The sequence below is a fragment of the Anolis sagrei genome, chromosome 3 (genome assembly GCF_037176765.1).
Source record: "Anolis sagrei isolate rAnoSag1 chromosome 3, rAnoSag1.mat, whole genome shotgun sequence".
Lineage (NCBI taxonomy): Eukaryota > Metazoa > Chordata > Lepidosauria > Squamata > Dactyloidae > Anolis > Anolis sagrei.
Window position 1 is genome coordinate 69,031,581 of NC_090023.1, and position 22,081 is coordinate 69,053,661.

At 41.9% G+C, this 22,081-nt stretch overlaps 1 protein-coding gene across 1 annotated transcript in view; it reads left to right on the forward strand.

Annotated features, from left to right (window-relative positions):
• Positions 1–1,030: 1,030 nt before the first annotated feature.
• Positions 1,031–22,081, forward strand: part of HUNK (hormonally up-regulated Neu-associated kinase) — a 68,565-nt gene continuing 47,514 nt past the window's right edge. The window contains exon 1 of the mRNA XM_060770436.2: positions 1,031–1,607. Within this exon, the coding sequence (XP_060626419.2) occupies positions 1,353–1,607 (255 nt within the window). The 5' untranslated portion in view covers positions 1,031–1,352. The remainder of the gene's footprint in view (positions 1,608–22,081) is intronic.

Consider the following 22,081-nt stretch of genomic DNA (forward strand, 5'->3'; position numbering starts at 1 on the left):
TGTGGAGATTGTCTGGTTTGCCTACTCTGGAACATGAAACATATAATTGTCCTTCTTTAGGGGTCCCTTTCAAATCTATGATACTATATCTGTGTGTGTGTGTGAATCATATATATTTATTTATATCTATGTCTGGATAGCTCTTTGTCAGGAGGGCTTTGATTACATTGGACTGGATGGCCTTAAGTATGGGGGTCCTGTTTGGAAAGTTTGCCCCAATTCTGTCATTGGTGGGGTTCGGCATGCTCTCTGATTGTAGGTGAACTATAAATCCCAGCAACTACAACTCCCAAATGTCAAGGTCGATTTTCCCCAAACTCCATCTGTGTTCATATTTGGGCATATGGAATATTTGTGCCAATTTTGGTCCAGATCCAACATTGTTTGAGTCCACAGGGCTCGCTGTAGGTGAACTACAACTCCCAAACTCAAGGTCAATGCCCACCAAATCCTTCTAGTGTTTTCTGTTGGTCATGGGAGTCCTGTGTGCCAAGTTTGGTTCAATTCCATCATTGGTGGTGTTCAGAATGCTCTTTGATTGTAAGTAAACTATAAATCCCAGCAACTACAACTCCCAAATGACAAAATCAATTTTTTTGAGTGACGGTCACTCATTGGGTTAGTAGATTTGGCGGCAATTCGTCCAGTGGCTTTTGAGTTCTGTTAATCCCACAAACGATCATTACATTTTTATTTATATAGAAGATTGATTGATTGAGGATGGGGGTTTTGGCTCGAGCACCCGATCCATCTTCCACTCGAAAGAGCAGGAGAATGAGCAACATTTTTCAGGTTACAGATCTGCTGCGGGGTGGGTATCTGCCCCTCCTTCTCTTCCCTTCGGAATACACGTGTTCCCAGCAGAGTGATGGGACTAAAGGACTCCTGAAGGCTCCCTCTCGAGCCCCGCGTGGAGGCGGGGGGGGGGGGGGGGGCTCAAAGGAGGGAGGAGCCAGAGAAGAGGAGGGCGGGGTCACTGTTGACGGGCAGCTCCGACGCGGGGCAGGCAGCCAATGGGCTGTCGGGGAGGCTGGAGACAATTGAGCTGCGGGATCTGGCTCCGGCGCCCTGTTCAACGTGAGCCTCCTTCGCCTGCGCGCGCGGGTCTCTCTCGGGGTCTTGCCAGGAGAACGCTTTGCCTTCCGCTCTCCCAAGACAGAGGCTCCTGCTCTCCCTTCCTGCGAGGAGTCCCCGAGGCGCCTTGCAAGCCGGGTCTCCCCACGTGGAGCGGGGTGGCTGCTGCAGACTTTGCGGGGAATTGGCAGCAGCAGGAGGAGGAGGAGGCAAGAGAAGCGCAGCTCTCTCCCGAAGCCGAGGCGCGAAGGAGGAGGCTCTCGCTGGGCGTGTGCAGGATGCCGGCGGCAGCGGGCGAAGGGCTGCTGGGCGAGCCCCCCGCGGGCAGCTTCGTGGACGGGGAGCCCACCACGCCCCCGCCGGGCCCCGAGGGACCCTTCCTGGCCGCCTGGGTCAACGCCGCCGCCTCCCGGGAGCGCCTCCGCGAGTTCCCCCACACCAAGCGCGTGGGCAACTACCTCATCGGGAGGAAGCTGGGCGAGGGCTCCTTCGCCAAGGTCCGAGAGGGCCTCCACGTGGTCACCGGGGAAAAGGTAAAGCCCACCCCACTGCCACCCCCACCCCATTTCCCCGCCTCCTCTCCCTCCCACCCCGTCCCTCTTGGAGCGCAGTTCGACCCTCGCTTTGCAAACTGCGGCCGTCGGACAACAAACTCCCCCCAAAGCACGCCAAAGAACGCCCAAGAACGCCCCCCCCCCCGCCCGAATGCATGCACTTGGTGGCATCACCATTCGGACCTCAATCAGGCCCCCAGGGTTTCCTGTGCACGGCGAAAAGGCTTTCTTCAAGACCGATTGGAAACTGCATCCAATGGTCTGTGTTGATGGGCGCTAAAAGAGCGCTTTCTCCTTCACACGTCTCTTGGCCCGGCGCCCTTCCTCCATGTCGCCTCCAGGGGGAGCCCTCGCCCGCCTCTCCGCTCGCCAGGCGCTTCTCCCGCTGCCGGAGCCTCACCTGGAGGGAGGGAGGGAGGGAGGGAGGGAGGGAGGGGCGCCCACACTGGAGGCCGAGGCCACTGCTCGACTCAAAACGCATCGAGAAGTGGCCCCTTCCTTTCCCGATCCCTTCCCTTCCTTTCCTTTCCCCTTTCCCTTCTCTTCCCCCTTCCCTTCCTTTTCTCCTTTACTTTCCCTTTTCCCTATCCCTTAACCTTTCCCTTCGCCCCTTCCATGCCTTTCCCTTCGCCCCTTCCTTTCCTTTTCCTTCCCCCATCCCTTAACTTTAACCTTCCTCTTCGCTTTCCTTTTCCCTTCCCTTCCTTTCCACCGTTCCCTTAACTGTCCCCTTTCTCTTCCTTTTCTCCTTTCCTTTCCCCTTTCCCTATCCCTTATTTTATTATTTATTTACTTTATTTGTATACCGCACTATCTCAGCCCGTAGGCGACCTTAACCTTCCCCCCTTCCATGCCTTTCCTCCTTTCCTTTCCCCTTCCCCTATCCCTTAAGCTTAACCTTCCCCTTCGCTTTCCTTTCTTTTGCTCTTTTCCCCTTAACCTTCCCTTTTCTTTTCCCTTCCCTCCTTCCCTTCCTTTTCTCCTTTACTTTCCCCTTCCCCTATCCCTTAACCTTCCCCTTCCCTTTAACCTTTCCCTTCATGCCTTTCCTCCTTTCCTTTCCCCTTCCCCTATCCCTTAACCTTCTCCTTCACTTTCCTTTTCCCTTCCCTTTCTCATCCCCCCTTACTTTCCTCTTTTTCTTTTCCCTTCCCCTTAACCTTTCCCTCCCCCTTCCCTTCCCCATCCCTTTCTGCTTCACCTTAATCTTCCTCTTCCCTTTCCCTTCCCCCTCCTTTCCTTTCCCTTAACCTTCCCTTTCCCTTCCTCCTTTCCTTTCCCCTTCCCCATTTGCCTTTCCTTTTCCTTCCTTCCCTTTCTTCTTTCCTCCCTTCCTCCTTCTCCCTTTCTTCTTCTTTTCTCTTTCTTTCCTCCCCCTCCCTCCCCCCTCTAGCTTCCTACTTTCCTTTCTTCATCTCCCCTCCTTGAGAACAAAGAATGGAAGGAGTAAATGGGTGAGGAGGCAGAGAGCAGTTGCAAGTGGGAAAGATCCTTTGTGGGGACTGGAGATAGCCTTTGTGAGGAGAAATGGGAAGAAGAGCTTGAGTGAAGGCATATGCAAGAAAAGGAAAACAAGGACTCTCCATCCCAAGTTCATTTGGCAGTAGCACAAAAGGGTATCAAATTGCTTATGTGTGTGTATCAGGCATGGGCAAACTTTGACCCTCCAGGTGTTTTGGACTTCAACTCCCACCATTCCTAATAGCCTCAGGCCCCTTCCTTTTCCCCTTCAGCTGCTTAAGGAAGGGGCCTGAGGCTGTTAGGTATGGTGGGAGTTGAAGTCCAAAACACCTGGTTCATTCCTCTCTGTGTGGGTCTGTGGGTGTGCATAATGTTATTGTGTGCCTTCAAGTCCTTTCCAACTTGCAGGGACCCTAAAGCTAACCTATGGGCATTTTATTTTCTGGGGCTGACAGTGTGTGACTTGCTCAAGATCACCCAGTCAAGTGGAGATCCAGACCCCGGTCTCCATACAAACCTCTTTGGCACACTGGCTTTCATAATGTCAAAACAAAACACTGATGGGATGGTTGTTCCATCATTGCAGAAGGGTAAGAAGACTCAGGGACCTTTGAGATCATGGGCAGAAATTTGGTGGCCCTCCAAATCAGGTTGGGCTGCAACTTCCAGCACAGCCAAAGCTGAACCATGCAGGGAATTGCAATCCAACAATATCTGGAGAGCTGCACAATTCCCACCCCTTTCTAGACGGACTGACAGGTTATTTCCAGACTGTCTGGTTTTTCCCTCGCTCACCGACTTAGCGCTCCCACTGGTAATGTATTGTTCATCTTGCATTATGCCAGCAGCTTGCCCAAAGTCAAAGAATTTTATAATGGGTAGGTGGTAGGATCCTGCTAGCACTCTCCACTCGGTTGCGCCTTCATTTCTCTCTCTCCCCACCCCCGAATCCCAGCTTCTGTGAAAGACTCTTGAGTAGAAAAAGAACGAAATAGCTTTTATGTGAAAAGAAAGATGAGGCAATGAGAAAATGCAGGGGGGTGGGGGTTATACAGGTTGAGGAGGGCAGCGTTCGGCTACCAATGGTAACAAGATGAACCCATAGTTCAAAGGCCATGTCGGGATGTTCCTCTATCTGCAAAAAATATAAACAAGACAGTCCTATCCATGTCTATTTTGTAGTCCTATTGAATTTAGTGGGGTTTATGTAGAAAGTGAATTGGGTAGTTGCGTATAACACATTGCCAGAATCATTCATTTAGTTCATTAGATGGGAAGTCAGACTTGGCCACAGTGGTCCATGCTCTTGTTACATCGAGAATAGACTACTGCAACACACTGTACATGGGGTTGCCTTTGGAGATTGTTCGGAAGTTTCAAATGGCCCAATGGGCGGCAACCAGATTGCTCACTGGAGTGGCATACAGGGAGCATACAACAACCCTGTTGCATCAGCTTCACAAGATCCTGAGCCCAATTCAAAGTGCTGGCTTTAGCCTATAAAGCCCTAAATGGTTCTGGCCCAGCTTACCTGTCTGAATGCATCTACTTCTATGAACCACCTTGGAGGCTAAGATTGTCAGGGGAGGCCCTGCTTTCAGTCCCACCCCTCTTGCAAGCACATTTGGTGGGGACGGGAGACAGGGCCTTCTCAGTGGTGGCCCCTCATCTATGGAACTCCCTCTCCAGTGAAATTAGATCGGCCTCCACCCTCCTGGCCTTCAGGAAAAATTAAAAACATGGCTCTGGGATCAGGCTTTTGGTGAATAATGGAAGCAGTGCAATAAGAGACTATAAATTAATGTAACGGCGACTCGAACTGGCCCTGGAATATGACCTTGATTGCGTGATTTTAATTGTTGTTTTAATGTTATTTTTAATTGGTTGGTTTTTTAAATGTTTTTGTTTATTCATCAATGTATGTGTACATACAGCATCAAATTGTTGCCTTTGTAAGGCCGCCCTGAGTCCCCTTTAGAGTTAATAAGAGCAGGATACAAGTATGGTAAATAAATAAGTAAAAAAGGAGGTCTATATTTTTTGAGATAGCGTCACTGCTTGCCAGAGTGGTTTTCAAGGTTGCAGTTGCATGAGTTCATTGATATTCTCTCCCCAGAGGCCCTGTCCCTAATGTCCCAGATCCTATCTGGAGAAAATGGACCTGGCTTCAGTTGCATCAACACAATGACACCCAGACTAGACTACTGATGACTGTTTTCGATTGCTGCTGTCGTGATGTACCTTCGAGCTGACACTGACTTAAGGCAACCCTGTCACAGGGTTATCTAGGCAAGATTCATTCAGAGAGAGTTTGCCTTTGCCTTCCTTTGAGGCTGAAAGAACATGTCTTGCCCAAGGTCATTCAGTATGTTTCCAAGGCTGAGGAGGAATTCAGATCATGGCCTCATGGGGCCCTTGTCCAACAAGCAGTGATTTCACAATGTTACATTGATTCTGTATCCGTGACTCTAGCTGACGGTTAATTGTCCAACTCACTTTAAAATATCTGAAAACTGCAAATAGATCCAGGTTATTTGATTGATAGCATTCACCAATGTAAACTTACCCAGGCCCATTAGGAACCTTTAAGTAGTGGTCCTTCAGTTGTTAATTTCTTCTGCTTGGAGCTATCCATAAATGCAGAAATGTTGCAGAATTAATGCAGTTTGGCATTACTTTAACTGCTATAGCTATGGAATCATGTGAGTTGTAGTTCTACATGTTATTTACCTTCTCAGCCAAAGAGTGCTGGTGCATCACCAAACCCCAAATCACAGGAGTCCATACCATTGAGTCATGTCCGTTCAAGCAGTGTCTTAGTAGATGATGCCTATGACTCCCTCAGTGGTTTCCTTCAAAGCAGACTTAGTATTTTGATTGCTGTCTTTTCAAAAAAATGTACATCGAGCCCTCCCAATTTGTAGGCTCTCAATCCATGGTTTCAACTGACCATGGATCACTACAGCTCATACTCAAAATGGTGGTGATGTGAATGAGCTGATGAAAATGCATGCACATCATTGCCTTTTCATCATAGCCTGGTATTTCCTAATTGTGTGGAGTCCCAGCACATGTGTCCTGAAAATCTGTAGGCCTCGTCATATTGAATTCTAATGTCTTTTTTTAAAAAAAGCTGTGGATATGTTGTTTTCTGTGCATATTGTGAACTCTTTTGGAAGGAATATGAATATGCGAATGAATGAATACACACATCCCACTTAAAAGCTGGGGTATGAGTGTATGCATAAATGTGTACACAAATAAATAAATGTTGGGTGAATGGATTTGCAGAAATTCATTTTTCTTTTAGGACTGACCATGTTGCAATGCACTCCTGCATACATTATGCACTAGTAAATCAAAACCAAGTAACTATTGCCACTTCAGTTTGCTTTTTTAACCAGCACTAATCTGAATTTCACAAATAATAGTTTCTTTTCAATCTTCTACATGGAGAGTTTCTGTGTTATCTGATGATACAGTTATCAGATGTTGGTAGAATAAGGTACCATATTGCTTCTTTTTTACCACGTTCAACTTGGTACATGTTTTTTGAAAAATAAGTACCATTGAACTTACTTTGGGACTTACTTTGGTGTAGGTGTTCATAGGATTACCATACGGTGTTATTTCGTTTCTCATGCACAGTCTCGATCATCTGATGTTATCCTTCTGAAATGATGGAGGACCTCCCTCCATCCCAGTCACTACTGCTCTGGCCTCAGGAGGAGAAGACAATAGCCAGCTTCTACTGGAGTCAATCTCTTCCCCCGCTACCACCTCCTTTTCCTAGTTTGTTGTTGTGTCTTTTTTAGATTGTAAGCCTTAGGGCAGGATACTCTCAAATTAACCATTGCAAATTACTCATGTAATATACCATGTACACTAATGGTGCTAAATAAATAAATAAATAAATGTAACTACTAGTTGAGTTCAGTCATCATTTGGGGATAGGAAGAAAAAAATATCATCTAAAATGCATTATTTAAATACAAAGAGTATACATTTCTCCCCCAGAATGATAATATTGCCTAGTATAGACACATAATTAGATTTAATGAAACAATTAAGTAGTTAATTGATTAAATCTCATGAAATTAATCAACTAAAATTTCCTAAACTGGATAACTGTTGTATTAACTCACTTATTGCATTGGGATTGGATTAAAACTGGTGTTTAATCTTGGAAACAAGACTTTACCCTTTCATTCTTCTGTCTCATTCTCTGATTTACCAGTCTAGCTATCCATGTACAGAAGTAGAGTGAATGGGACTTTGACTCTTGGAATAGTACTGAACTGGATATACATAAATAATGCTCATCATCATTCAATTTCTTCCTCCATTGCCACCTCCTTTTCCTTGTTTGTTATTAGGATGATAGCATTGTAAAGATGCTATCTCCAGAGAGAATGAGAAGTTTAGATCTCTGCCATTGATCCTGCCATTATATAGATATTAATTTTCAAAACCATTAAAGGAACTACTCACACTTTAGAATTGAAAAAACAGAGAAAGCAGTGCTTCTTTATACCTTCACGTATCTAAGAGCAGATTTGTATACACAAGGTACTATGGCTGACAGAGATAAAAACATACAAATGAGAACATTGTATCCCTGTTTTAGATGGGTAACACATTTTCTCATTTCACCTCACATGAACTCTAGGTTCAGACTTCAGTGCAATTTGATTTATGGACTACATTTATATGCAGCATTTCTGCCAAATTATGAGACACTTTGTAATGTAGAATACTTAATGGCCTAACAAACTAAGAAACATGATGCAACCAAACTTAAGAAGCAGGATTCAGTTATGTGGCGCATAATTGAAGGGGGCTAATGATTTTGTCTAGAGATGTCAGAAATGTGAAAAACTCTAGCTAATGCAATAGAACTGACCTGACTATGGCAGCGGTTCATCCAAAGAAGCAAACTAGGTAAAGATGTAGGGAGTTCTGGGTATGGAGAAGCCAAATGGTAAAAGAAATTTCACATTTATTTATTTATTCAAAATATCTATCTATTTATATTTGCTATCCCATTAACTTTGTCTTATTAGCAGTCCTCAGCCAATTTGGGTTTCTCAAAAACACCTCATTCCAAACAGAAGATTTGGTAGATCAAGGGAATGCTATGACTATAGTATATCTTGATTTCAATAAGCTTTTGAAAAATCCCTCATTATATTATTGTAGGCAACTTGGTGAACTCTGGGATAGACAGGTGCTACTTTAAGTATCAAAGACATTTAAGTATCAAAGTTCTATTTTTCTGCTGCTTGATAGTTTAGAGACCCATACACATGAGTAACATATGAAAGAGAGTCATAACTCTGAGGGCCCATCTACACAGGCCTAAAGACCATGTTTTCCCCCCAGATTAGTCTGAGGTGGCTAAACAATGCTTCAGACTAATCCAGTTTAACCTGGGGCAAATCTGGCCCCTTGATGGCGCAGCGAGTTAAACCACTGAGCTGCTAAACTTGCTGACCAAAAGGTTGGTGGTTTGAATCTGGGGGGCGGGATGAGCTGCTGCTGTTAGGTCCAGCTTCTGCAGACCTAGCATTTCAAAAAAAAAATGCAAATATCAGTAGATTAATAGGTATCGCTTCTGCAGGAAGGTAACATCATTCCATGCAGTCATGCTGGCCACATGACCTTTGAGGCGTCTACGGACAACACCGGCTTTTCAGCTTAGAAATGGAGATGAGCACCACACTCCAGAGTCGGACACAACTAGACTCAACGTCAGGTGAAATCTTTACCTTTAAACCTGGATTTCTGGATTTACTCTGGGTTAAAGAAAAACCTGCAAAAATCTAGACCTTTCAATAAGGTCTTGATTTCTGCAGATGTGAGGTGTGTGAAGACTGCTCCTGGGACTGACATCTGCAATCTCAGTTTCAGTCTCCACAGCGATCCCACTTTCCATAGTTCAAACAGCCTCTGGAAGAGGGATGGCAATGCCATCCTCCCCTCCCTTGCTCCCCCTTGCTCCCCCTTTCTACCTTTAAACAACATAAAATTAGAGATTTACCAATGCTGGAAACTTCAAAGCACTCAGTTGTGCCTGGAAATGACACAACAGCTTTCAAGAGAGGTGGAGGGAAGAATTTACACTTTTTTTCTTCATGACCGTGACATTTAGGGATTAATAAATGCCAATTAGTGTACTATTCAGACAAGTCAAAGTGCCAAGCCTGCGTTTTAACTTCCTGCATATTTTGGATATTAACATATCCAAAATATATAGAACATATCTGCAATATATAGAACATTTAATCTGCCTTTAGTCAAATCTTAGCAATGAAACCTGAATTCAATAAGTATGAGGAACACAATTTCTTTTCTTATATGTTATTTTAAAAAGAAATATAAGCACAAAAATCAGTCTAGGCAAATTTTCTGCTTACTCTTTATTCTTATTCCTACCTATATATCTTCTACTGTCTGATAAGCTCTTCCATGAATGTCACAGTATCATCATGCTGTTGCTTGCCTAGTCAAGGTAAATACAGTTAAGCACCAGTGAAGTTACTTGTTTTGGGACTATATCTTCCAAAAGCTCATACTGACTAGGGCTCCTTTTACACAGTTGAATAAAATCCTATGTTTTCTTCTGGAATATATGACAGTGTGAACTCAGATAACCCAATTCAAAGCAGATATTGTGGAATTTTTGGCCTTGTTATTCTGGGTTATATGACTGTGTGGAAGGGCCCTAAGAGATTCTGAGAGTAGCAGTCAAGAAAAGGAACTTTTCCAAGCTCTGGGCTTGAGGCACATAAATTCATATCAATTGGAAAAATAAGTGCAACAAGCTATTTTTTAAATATTAGTTCAGTAGAATAACATGCACTTTTATTATTGCAAATAAAATTTTCAGCTTTATGTGTTCTTCATAAGCGCACTCTACATTTCATTTTTTGGTAAGACAAGGAGACTGCGTTCACATAGGTTTCCATAGCACTCGTTACAGAGATGGGTTAAAGGATATATAGAACCATTCTGAATTGCAACATTCTCTCCTCCCCCCAGAGCTATGCCATCTGTATTTCAGACAGGATCACACAAATGAGAGGCGGAAAGGATGCTTGCAATACATACACAATTTCTTAAATTTTTTTTGTAGTCAAAACAGATCTGTTGCCATTGATATCTTGTGTATGTATTTGTACTTCCACATTAATGGGGTCATTAATTCTACCCTTTCTGTTCTGTTCATTCCATCTCTGAGCTTGGATGCATTCTTTGAGTGATGAACTCAACTTGAATGAACATATATCAAATGTAATGGATCTTGCGAGCCCCATTGGATCTTACGTTTCTATGCTGAAGCGTAAGAGTAGAGAATGTTTGGCCATTCAGACATTGTTGACTTCTAGTCCCCATCACACATACCTAATATAGTAAACTAAGAGGACAAATTGTAGTCCAGCAACATCTGGGTATGCTGTCCTAGTGGCTCCCAATCTTTGTTCCTCTAGTTGTTTTGAACTTCAACTCTCAGAAATCCCAGCCAGCTTTCCAGCTGTTAGGGATTGCGGGAGCTGAAGTCCAAAACACCTGGAGGACCAAAGGTTTGTCTAGGCCAGGGGTCCTCAAACTAAGGCCCGCGGGCCGGATACGGCCCTCCAAGGTCATTTACCCTGCCCTAGCTAAGGCTCAACCTAAGTCTGAAATGACTTGAAAGCACACAACAACAATCCTATCTCATCAGCCAAAAGCAGGCCCATACTTCCCATTAAAATACTATTAAGTTTATATTTGTTAAAATAGTTCTTCATTTTAATTGTATTGTTTTTAAGCATTTTTGCACTACAAATAAGATATGTGCAGTGTGCATAGGAATTCATTCATGTTTGTTTTTCAATTTTTAAAAAAAGTTTGAGGACCCCTGGGTTAGCTGATGAGAGTGTATGGAGAGCCACACCATTCCCCAGGCCAGATATTTCAGCCCAACCCAGGATAAACCTTTCCATCACCAAAGTGTGAAAGCATTGATTTCAACCCATTGAAAACAAATGTGTTTACTCATTTCATCAATGGACAGGTTTTTTTAAAACTCCTCAACTCTTTTGTAAGGAATAAGCTATTTTGAATCACTGTACCTGGTAGTCAGTACAAAGCAGTTGCTAAATATAAAACTCCCCAAGTTGTGCCATTAGGATAGAATGACTAATATCAGAAGTGATCTTTTAATAGAAGTCTGTAGTTAGATAAAGTAAATAGCTGTGATACTGTGTATTTTTGAACCTTAGCAATGCAGGGGTAGTTTGTGTGGGAAGAGCAAGCATTCCACAGAAAGCTGGAAATTCCTGTTAACCTTTGACAGGTTGATGTTAAAGGAAGAAAGTAGTTTGTGAAAACTGCTGTTTAGCAGGTCCTCCTGGATTTGACAGAGATCAAACATTTTACCAAACAGTTGCTAAAATTAAAACTACATGCTCTTGCAGTATGTTTTCTTTGAATTTTGTATCTTGCTTGAATTTTTGAAGAATTTATGGAACTTATGGAATAGTATCTTAGCTTTCACTAAGGTAAGATACTATTTTGCAGGGATATCCAGTGGTTATTATTTTGTTATTTTTTTCTTCTTTAAATGCTATTGTGACAAAATATTGATAAGGGTGTAATCTTCACCAGATCTACTGATGATTCCTTCTGCAATTACCACTTTTGAGATACTTACTTAGGTGATCCCTCGCTATCCAAGTATGATGGCCTTCCAAGTGTATTATCTTGGCAATGGATAGGTAGGGTAGACTGAGGAGCCCTATTCCACATGTTCTTTCACAGCGAGAGCATCAGTTTCCAGGTGGAAAGGTGGTCCCAGTCAGTGTTGGCTTGACCTTCATCTTGGCATGTTTCTCTTTTTGCCCTCCATTTGTGACTCTTTGAATTCCACAGCACTGCTGGTGAATTCCACAGCACTGCTGGTCACAGTTGACCTCCAGTTAGAGTACTCAAAGGCCACGGTTTCCCAGTTCTCTGTGTCTATGCCACAGTTTTTAAGATTAGCTTTAAGACCATATTTAAATCTCTTTTTCTGTCCACAAACATTCTGTTTTTCATTCTTGAGTTGGGAGTTTATTAACTGCTTTGGGAGACGGTGATTGGGCATTTGGACAATGTGGCCAGTCCATTGCAATTGATGGCATAGGAGCATTGCTTCAATGCTGGTGGTTTTTTCTTCTTCCAACACACTGACATTTGTTCACCTGTTTTCCCAAGAAATTTGCAGGATTTTTTGAAGGCAACACTGATGGAATTGTTCCAGCAGTTGAATGTGACATCTGTAGACAGTCCATGTTTTGCAGGCATATAGTAGGGTTGGGAGGACAGTAGCTTTATAAACAAGCACCTTAGTATCCCTGTGGATGTCTCAATCCCAAACACTCTCCGCTTCATTTGGAAAAATGCTGCACTCGCAGAGCTCAGGTGATGTTTTATTTCAGTGTCAATTATGACTTTTGTGGAGAGGTGGCCGCCAAGGTAGCGGAAATGGTCAACATTTTCTAATGTTACACCATTAAGCTGTATTTCTGGCATTGGAGAGGGATCGGCTGGTGACTGCTGGAAGAGCACTTTGGTTTTCTCAATGTTCAATGAGAGGCCAAGCTTCTCGTATGCTTCTGCAAAGGTGTTTACAGTCACTTGTAGGTGTTCTGAATGCACACAGACTACGTTATCATTAGCATATTTGAGTTCTGTAAAAGATCTTGGTTTTGGCTTTCAATCTGCTGAGATTAAATAACTTTGGATGTATCTGAAATACTAATATAGTATAGCTATTACTTGTGCATGCTCATTTGCCATCCTAGGGCTTTATGTATAAAACATGACAAAGCACATGACAGGAAAATTTTAAGGATTTATTCTTAAGGCAGGATAAGCATCAGCCTGTTGATGAACAGCTACCTGTATGTTAATTGTTATGTAATCAGTTCTTTCCTTGAGAGATTTGCAAACCTATTTTAAAATGTATTATCCCCACAGTGTCATCCTAGACTGTATATCTTAAGTAAAGCAGAAACAGTTCTTTATTAGTAAAGTCTATTGACTTCAAACCCAAACTGAATGAATTACAGCAAAGTAGATTAATTTTTTTTCACTTGAGGTGCACATGTGCCCAATACTTATCCTCTTGAGACAATCTGCTTTCAAATATTGAAGTTCAAAGATACCCCAGCCTATGTACAGAAATAGTTAACCTCCTTGTCCTCCATCCTTTTTCTTTTTCCACATGAAATCTGCTTTATTTTCAGAAAGCCAATGTGTGTGTGTATATGTGTGTGTGTCTATATGCAACATTTTAGATTAAATTGACTGCAGGTGAGCTCTTGCATGAAACTAACATCTGGTTTTTTGTATGTGTTTTCTAAAAAAAATTAAATGCTTTGTAAGGTGGACCATGTTTTGTTGTTGGAGTCATGCTTTATATAAAAATGTTTAATTAATTAAAATATGCCTTGATCAAGATTTCATTTATGTCAGGAGCCCTTTCAAGCCATTAGCGTTAAACTAGAGAAAAATTTTCATATATCCACTGGTCAATTATGCTATTAACATTCCTATAAGATAGTTCAAATCCGTTAAGTTTACGAAGTTAAACTAAAGAAAAAATTTCACTGTGTACTGGTCATATCTCCATAAAATATTCTACCTGAAGTAAGAAGTGCTGGTATTATTTGGAGGGTGGGAGCATTAATTTGTCACATCTTCTATGGCACTTTGGTTTTAAAGTAATGTGAAGTTTTTGGAATTAGTTATGCCCTTTGAGTAGAAACTGGTGGTCTTGACTCAAGATGCATGTTCCCCCCTTCATTGCCAGCCTGCTTCATTCCTCATTGAACAATGGAAGATGGAGGTGTTTCTGAGGGTCCTTCTACACTGCCCCTATATCCCAGCATCCCATCCCAGGTTATCTGGCAGTGGGAACTCGGGTCCAGGGATAAATGGCAGTGAGGAAGGGCCCTGACAGGTTACAGCAGTGGTTCCCAACCTTTTTTTTAACCAGGGACCACTCTCCAACATTAGTAGCAAAAGGGTTACGAATCAGTTTTTGGTCAACTTTGGTTATTTGGGGTGCTGATTCAGAAAATTGCATTGGATAGACCACATCAGCTCTAGTTTCTGATACAGAACATTTTCCATCTGCTCGCCCACAGAAAACCATATTTAATCTACCATGTGGTCTATCCAATGCAATTTTTTGAATCGGTACCCCAAAAAACAAAAACACCTCCAAAAAACAAAGCTACATGGAATGACTCCGCTCAGGGGGAGGGAGGAGGAGAAGAAGCAGTGGTGTGGAGGCTTGTTGTCATTGCGCCTTCTGTGGGTAGTCCACTTCTCCCCTCCCAACATCTCTGTTGCCTTCACACTATAAGAGGGTTTCATGAGACTAGTCGTTCTTGTTGCAATGGTGTAGTAACAATGAGGCCATATTTTCATTCTTGGGGACCACTTGGTTACAGGGACAAGAGAGCTGTTTTGCATATATATTATTTCATCTTTTCTCTTTATTTCTGGTCTAAAACAGTTCAAAAAGTGAAGAGGAAACACAGGTGCAAGATTCTCTCTGAAAAAAGAGTGGCAAATTAAAAGGATACTAAAGAATTCAATTTCCATACATTTCTCTATGAAATCTTGTCTCCTCATTGTTCTGCCACTTCTAGCTCAGGAAGACAAAGGTCTGTTTGAATTGCAGAAAGTGTAGTGAAGCTAGGGCTTAGCTAACTCTTACAGGAAGGTGACTATAGGAATGGGAGCCAATTCCAAGATGGTGTGTGAAATCCTCTTTCTGGATTTCTCATTGGAGTCCTGCAAAATGATAGAGCACACCCAAGAATTTCAGACAAAAATCAGCTGGTCCTTTCTCAATTATAGCAAAACGTTTGAGAGTGTACTGAGATGTAATCTGCTCTGTGATTTGGTTTTGTCACATATAGTTTGAAAGCCTCAGCCATCTCATTGACAGAAGACATTTTCAGCATTCCAAACACAAACGTTATCAGAAACAGTTAAACGGGATATGGTTACTTTGTGACCCAGACATGGTTTAACTGTTCTTATTCCATGCAGAATGTAGAAAAACAGGCAGGGTGACCTGGAAGATTTGGAAGTTATAGAGCAAAATAAAATTGTTTCTTTCCAGGTTCTGGTTCTAGTTCTTCAAACTAAAAGGACCAAGCATATAACCTTGTTTCTTCCATGGCATATTATGTATAGTAATCTCATTTGGTCAATAAAAGGTTGTGTAGATCATCACATTTTTTTCCTCTGTCACAAGGACACGTAGCAAACTCTTTGCGCACTTCGGTAAATACCCATTGAAATACCTTTTCTCTACATCAGCTGTATTTTGAGCTTAACCTGGATTCCTGGACAAAGATGGCATATTATGTAATGCCAAGATCTATCTGTGGAAAATATTTGATGAGTTAGCAAGAAAATTCATTTTATGCTCTCAGCTTTCCCTCACAATCCCTGATACTGCTATTTTTCTAGCATGGTAACTTTTAAGAATTTTCTCTGCCCCAAATAAGAGTTTTTGTTAGGTTTCAGAGATTGTAAATTGATTGGTGTGCATAAAGAATGATATATTATTTGTCAACATAAAAATAACACTTAACATTATAAGACAAGATGATCAACCCAGAAGCAGTAATTTGCCACCTTAGGTCAGATGAAGGCAAAATCATCTGACACTCATTCATCTGAACAATATGTGGATAAACAATTTTTATGGAATGGAAAGTCATAGTTTTGGCTTTACACTGTGTGTTTTGTATCTTATTTGGAAATTTTAATTCTGAGATTATCTCATGGCTTGTAGTTGAAACAGTGCCTTTGAACTAAACTGAGATGTTTCATACCCTCCAACTGTCCCACTTCATCCTCTGCTCTCCTACTTTTAAAGCTGTTTTTAAAATGTTCCATTATTTCTCTTTCTCCCCTCAGTTTCTTTTTGGTCATTTTACTTCAGGTACTGCAAACTCAGTCCAAAGTAAAGTAAAAGAAGTTTGCACTCAGTTAATTCAGCAGGGAGGAGAGAAGGGGAAAATTTTGGCCTTATTTATTTATTTTTATTTATTTACCATATTTATACCCTGCCCTTCTCACCCCTTAGGGGACTCAGAGCAGCTTACATATATAGGCAGCAATTTGATGCCAACATGAACATACATCAAATAAAACAAAACATATGTATTAAAAACAATAACTAAAAACATATCAAGCATTAAAACCACTCAGTCCAATACAATAATCCAAGGCCATTCCAACTGTCACTGTACCATTCTGTGTTCTCTCATTGCACTGTTACTGACCGAAAGCTTGGTCCCACATCCACGTCTTTTACTTTTTCCTGAAAGGAGGGAGGGGGCTGATCTGATTTCATTTGGTAGGGAGTTCCATAGTTAAGGGACCATGGCTGAGGTGGCCTTGTCTCTTGTTCCCACCAACCTCTGGCCCAGCGTACCTGTCTGAACGTATCTCTTTCTATGTCCCACCTCGGAGCTTAAGATCGTCTGGGGAGGCCCTGCTCTCGGCCCCGCCTCTATCACAAGTGAGGCTGGTGGGGACAAGGGACAGGGCCTTCTCAGTGGTGGCCCCTTGCCTGTGGAACTCACTCCCCGGGGAAATTAGGTCATCAACATCCCTCCTCTCCTTCAGAAGGAAGCTGAAAACATGGATATGGGGCCAGGTCTTTGGGTAATCTGGCAGACTGATAAGGTAATGATGACCAGAATTTGGAAAGGATTATGGTAATGCTGAATGGACTTATGGATTTTAGAACTCGGTGAACGTTGGCCACTAGATTGGCTTTTAGTTGTTATTATATTAATTGAATGTTTTAACTTGTGGTTATTGTTGTTATGTATTTTATCTGTTGAACTGTTGGCATCAAATTGTGCCGGTTGTAAGTCGCCCCGAGTCCCCCCTAGGGGGTTGAGAAGGAAGGGGTAGAAGTGCCTGAAATAAATAAATAAATAAATAAATAAATAAATAATCTCACCTGCGAAGGAGGTGGGACCGAGAGCAGGGCCTTCCCAGAAAATCTTAACATCCTAGCTGGCTCATAGAGGGAAATACGTTCAGACAGTAAACTGGGCTGGAACCATTTAGGGTGTTATAGACTAAAGCCAGCACTTTGAATTATGCTCAGTAGCAGACTGGCAGCCAATGGATCTGACGTAACAGGGGGTTGTATGCTCCCTGAACGCCGCCTGTAGGACCACTTGAAGCTTCCAAACAGTCTTCAAAGGCAACCCCACATAGAGCACACTGCAGTAGTCTATTCTTTATTTAATAAGAGTGTGGACCACTGTGGCCAAGTCTAACTTCCCAAGATACAGGACAACTGGCATACAAGTTTTAATTGTGCAAAAGCTCCCCAGGCCACCACCGATTGAGTTCCAGGCTCAATGATGAATCCAAGATGAACTCCCAAGCTGTGAACCTGTGTCTTCAGGGGGAGTGTAACCCCATCCAGCGCAGGCTGTAACCCTATACTTTGTTCTGCCTTCCAACTTCCAAACTGCTATACACTCTTCTACCTTGGTGTTCTTCCTTCTTAACTTTTGCTTACTTTAACACATTTTGACATTGTTAGATCTGTTGGAGGAGATGATGTTCTTGCCTTCATTAAATTATGGTATATCATTTGCTCAAGGAGAGCCCATAGCTCTGAAAGTTGCATATTTTTTAAAATTAACTTAAAGTCTCTATCTAATACAGTTTTTTTGTTGTGTAACTCCTTTGCACTACCACTAATATTTGTAGGTGTGTCTTGCACAAATGCTTATGGGAGGATATAATTAAGTACAGCTGGGCTCTGCTAGTACTAAGCTGGTTAAAAAACCCTTTTGACAACAATCTCACTAAAGCACTGCACTTTACCAAGATAGAAAACTCCATAGAAAGGCTTCTCTCACTTAGAAAGGTGAGAAAATCACAAGAGACATAACCCTATGGCGTGTTTGTCTGCCACTTTCAAAGGAATTAGAAAAATGCAGATGGATATGAAGAGTTCAGAGAAGTTTTCCTTAAAAGACCCCGAAGTCGTCTTATTTGCAGGATAATGGTGGGTTTTGGGAAGTGTAGCCTTGGTGAGATTTCATATTCTCCAGCATTTCATAGATAAAAATTTGGACGTATATGGCAAGGCAGCATCACAATATGCCCAAGATGGCAAAAAATATTCATGAGGAAATATACCCAGTTTAGAAGAGATGGTAGCAGGGTTCTGCCCCTCTCCTCCCTACTGATTTCATTGAGTGCAAACTCCATCTGCTGAGGATGAAGGGGAAAATGGAAATAGTAGAGAGAAACTGGACCATTTCAAAAACCATGGGGAAAAAAGACAACAGAGGTTTAATTGGGACTCTCCCTGTCATATTATGACAGTTGGAGGGTATGATTTTACATGTATTTGCTAGAGCTCGTATATGTCTCTGTGCATATGTCACCCTATGGAGACCCTATGAATTTCATTGGATTTTCTTAGGGAAGGAATACTCAGAGGGAGTTTTGCCATTGATATCCTTATCTAGTGATTTTTAAAATCCATCAACACTTGGGGAATATCAAACTTTGAAGAAAGAAATGTACAGGTTATATAGGTATATTAAAGTTATCTGTAAATGTACAAAGAGCAAACAATAAATTATCATCTTGTTCTTCTTGGGATTATTGCAGTGCTTTTTTAAAATTAAAAAAAATCACTTTTAATATACCATATGTATTTTTGTAAAAGCATCTAGTCAGCTCTTGTGTGTTTATGGGCCCTTCCACACAGCCCTATATGCCAGAAAATCAAGGCAGAAAATCCCACAATATCTGCTTTGAACAGGGTTATCTGAGTCCATACTCAGATAATGTGGGGTTTTCTATCGTGATATTCTTGGCTATAGGACTATGTGGAAGGGCAGTACGTGCATCCCAGTTTTCTGTCAATATATGGCAACTCCATGAATAGCATAGGGTTTTCTTCAGCAAGGAATACTTGGAGGTGGTTTTGTCAGTTCTTTCCTCTGAAATATAGCATGCACCACCTGGTATTTGTTGGCAGCCCCCCCCCCCCCCCCATCCCAGATCAAATGGGATCTGGTGCCTTTAGGGAATTTTACTTGGAGACAAAGTGTTGAACTAAGTTATCTTTTATCTATTTTTTTAAAAAGCCTTTCTAACATGCATTTGTAACTCCTCCATTTTGGCCATGGGAATGGTATCCCTTTTAAAGTGTGGGAATCACTTAAATTGATTCCATTTCAGTAACATGACTCCTGAAATAAATGTAAGGCTTGTGTTTAAGTGTCTTGCAAAATTTGGCTCGTAATGCAAGAAATGTTATCTTGGTGAAGCTATATAAAAAAGCAACCCCTAAATCTTACCTCTCATGGGAAAAGAGCAGTTCCAGCTGTGTGTACACAGTTCACAGCCTGGCTGCTTGCATTTCCAGATTTTCCTTCAAACAGTCACAACTAAAAACTAAACAGTGAAAGTGTTGATTGATTTGCTTGAAAAGTCTTTTTCTTAAACTTGGAAATCTATTTTGTAAGCAGCTGGCATCTGGCTTGAAATGGCCTGTTTTATCTCCCCTCAGTATTTTTAATTGCAAGAACCAGCAGTAAAGTACAAATACCACATGAATTTGGCAATATCTAATCCTTAAGTTCTATCCTTACATGATTAAGTCTGAAGAGTTCAGCTTTAAGTGTAAACCTCCAGTCAGTTAACCACTGATTGTAAGAAGATGGATAGGCTTTGCATTGCTGCCTTGGGACATCTTAAAGCAATTAACGGAATGTGTGCCTTACTAAACATCAGCCTTTTTGCAATAGAGTAACATTCTGAGTTCAAAAAGGATAATGTGCACCAATGCTTATGCAAGATGGGGGAATGGATGTTTGTGTGTGTGTTTCTAATGAGGCCTAATGGCAGAGGTACACAGGGGAGCTGTTTAGTTTACAAATAAATTCCATGGTTAGAATGCTCCAGCAGGGAACTGATAGCATTTGAAGCAGTGGTTTCCAATCTTATGTCAACTATCTGTTGTGGGCTACAATTCCAGAGCTTTTGACCACAAGCCATGCTGGTTGGAGCTTCAATGAGGTGATAACTTGACCAGAAGCCATGCCAGCTAGGAATTCAAGTGACAGGAAGCCTGTGAGGCCCATTCCCATTTTGCTACCCTGGAGGCAGGCCCTTTTGTGTGCAAAATCCTATCACTTGTCACCATGGCTGGCCACAGATGTGATGTTATCTTATTTTTTACCTTATTTTACTTTTGCTTATGGCAACAGCCAGTATGGAACTGCTATTGTGGGAATTCTGCCACACATCCAAATGAAGTGGTTTTGTGCCTCCACAGCTCAACCTTTTCTTTTGATACTGAATTTTCCTTTGCACACACCAATTGTATCACTATTACCAAAGACACAATTGTATCTAGAAACCTATCCTATTCTTAGTGTAGCCAGTCAAGAGAAGTGTGTGTTTGTGTGAGAGAGAACAATAGCTTTATTATCAACAGAACTCTTAAAATGATTTTGTATACAGAGAAGTTTAAGATTACATAGTCTACTGAGGCATATGATTTCAGCTAAGCACTTTACAAAATGTTACTGTTATTCAAATACAAACTAACTTAAACTCTACCCTCACCAACCAAACCGAACCACCCTGACCCTTCTCTCTCTCATTTCTATACTTTATCACAGCCCCACTGTTAACACCTGACTTTGTTCTCATATACCATGGATTATCTTTCATCGTGGTATCTGGGATTTTCAGTGGTGGAAGGGGGCATTTAAATCACCCAGAGAGATCTTGTGCCTTCCCAAACTGCAAAGCCTAGGATTTTTGTGGCTGTTGACATGCCGGTTAAAGTGGAACCACAGTGCTATAATTGTGTGGTGTGAAACAGTCCCCTTTCAAATAGTCCTTTTCAATTTCTCAACCAATTACTAATCACCTCTAACATTCCAAGCAACACTCTCCATTCTTCTAACTTCTAACAGACCTTTTGCCATAAACTATCATATATCCTTATATGTCAGTGGTCCCCAACCTTGTTTTGACCAGGGACCATTTGAACAAGGACCACTTTGACTAGGGGCCACTCTCCAAAATTAGTACCAAAAGGGTTATGAATCGGTTTTTGGTCAACTTTTCATTTGGTTTAGTTATTTGGAGTGCTGATTCAGAAAATTACATTGGATAGACCACATCAGCTCTAGTTTCTGGTACAGAACAATATACCATTTAGTAGTCGCCACCTGCTTGCCCACAGAAAACCATATTTAATAATCTAGAGCAGATGTGGTAGTAGTAATCTTTCGTGGGTAATCAGCTCTCCGCTTCCAACATCCCCGTAGCCTTGTTTATGATTTGGGAAGGGGTGTGTGTGTGTGTGTGTGTGTGTGTGCGTGCGTGCGTGCGGGGGGAGGGGGGATAACCAGAAAAATGAGGGAAGTGGTTTTCCTCCTTCAACTCTTCCCCCCCCCCCCATGGACTATCCTTCTCTCTCTAGTGCTCCCTAGTGGCCTACATCCAGATAATGAAACAGTACCTGTTTAGCTACGCAGAGGTTATCTGCTTTGTTTTATTTCACTTCATAGGTGTGTGATGCTAAGTATGAATAAAATTTTGTTTGAAACAATTGAGCCACTCCTCATTTTTGGGGTGGAGAAACCTAACCCTATTCTTGCTTTGTTATTTCCTTCTTTGGTAACAAATTTTATCTTACCTCACATTAGGTCATGATAAGCAAAGTGCAGCTGCATGTACACCCAAGATGGTTTTCTGTGGCTCCTTATTTCACTTCTGACTTTTTCCAAGCTCCTCTAGCCAATCACTGCATATTATATAGTTATTTATTTGCAAATAAATGTTTGGACATGCATACTCAGTAACCCTGGATTAACAAGAGAATTAACAAGAAACACCCTTCAATTTCCCCACAATTCCTTCAAAATCAC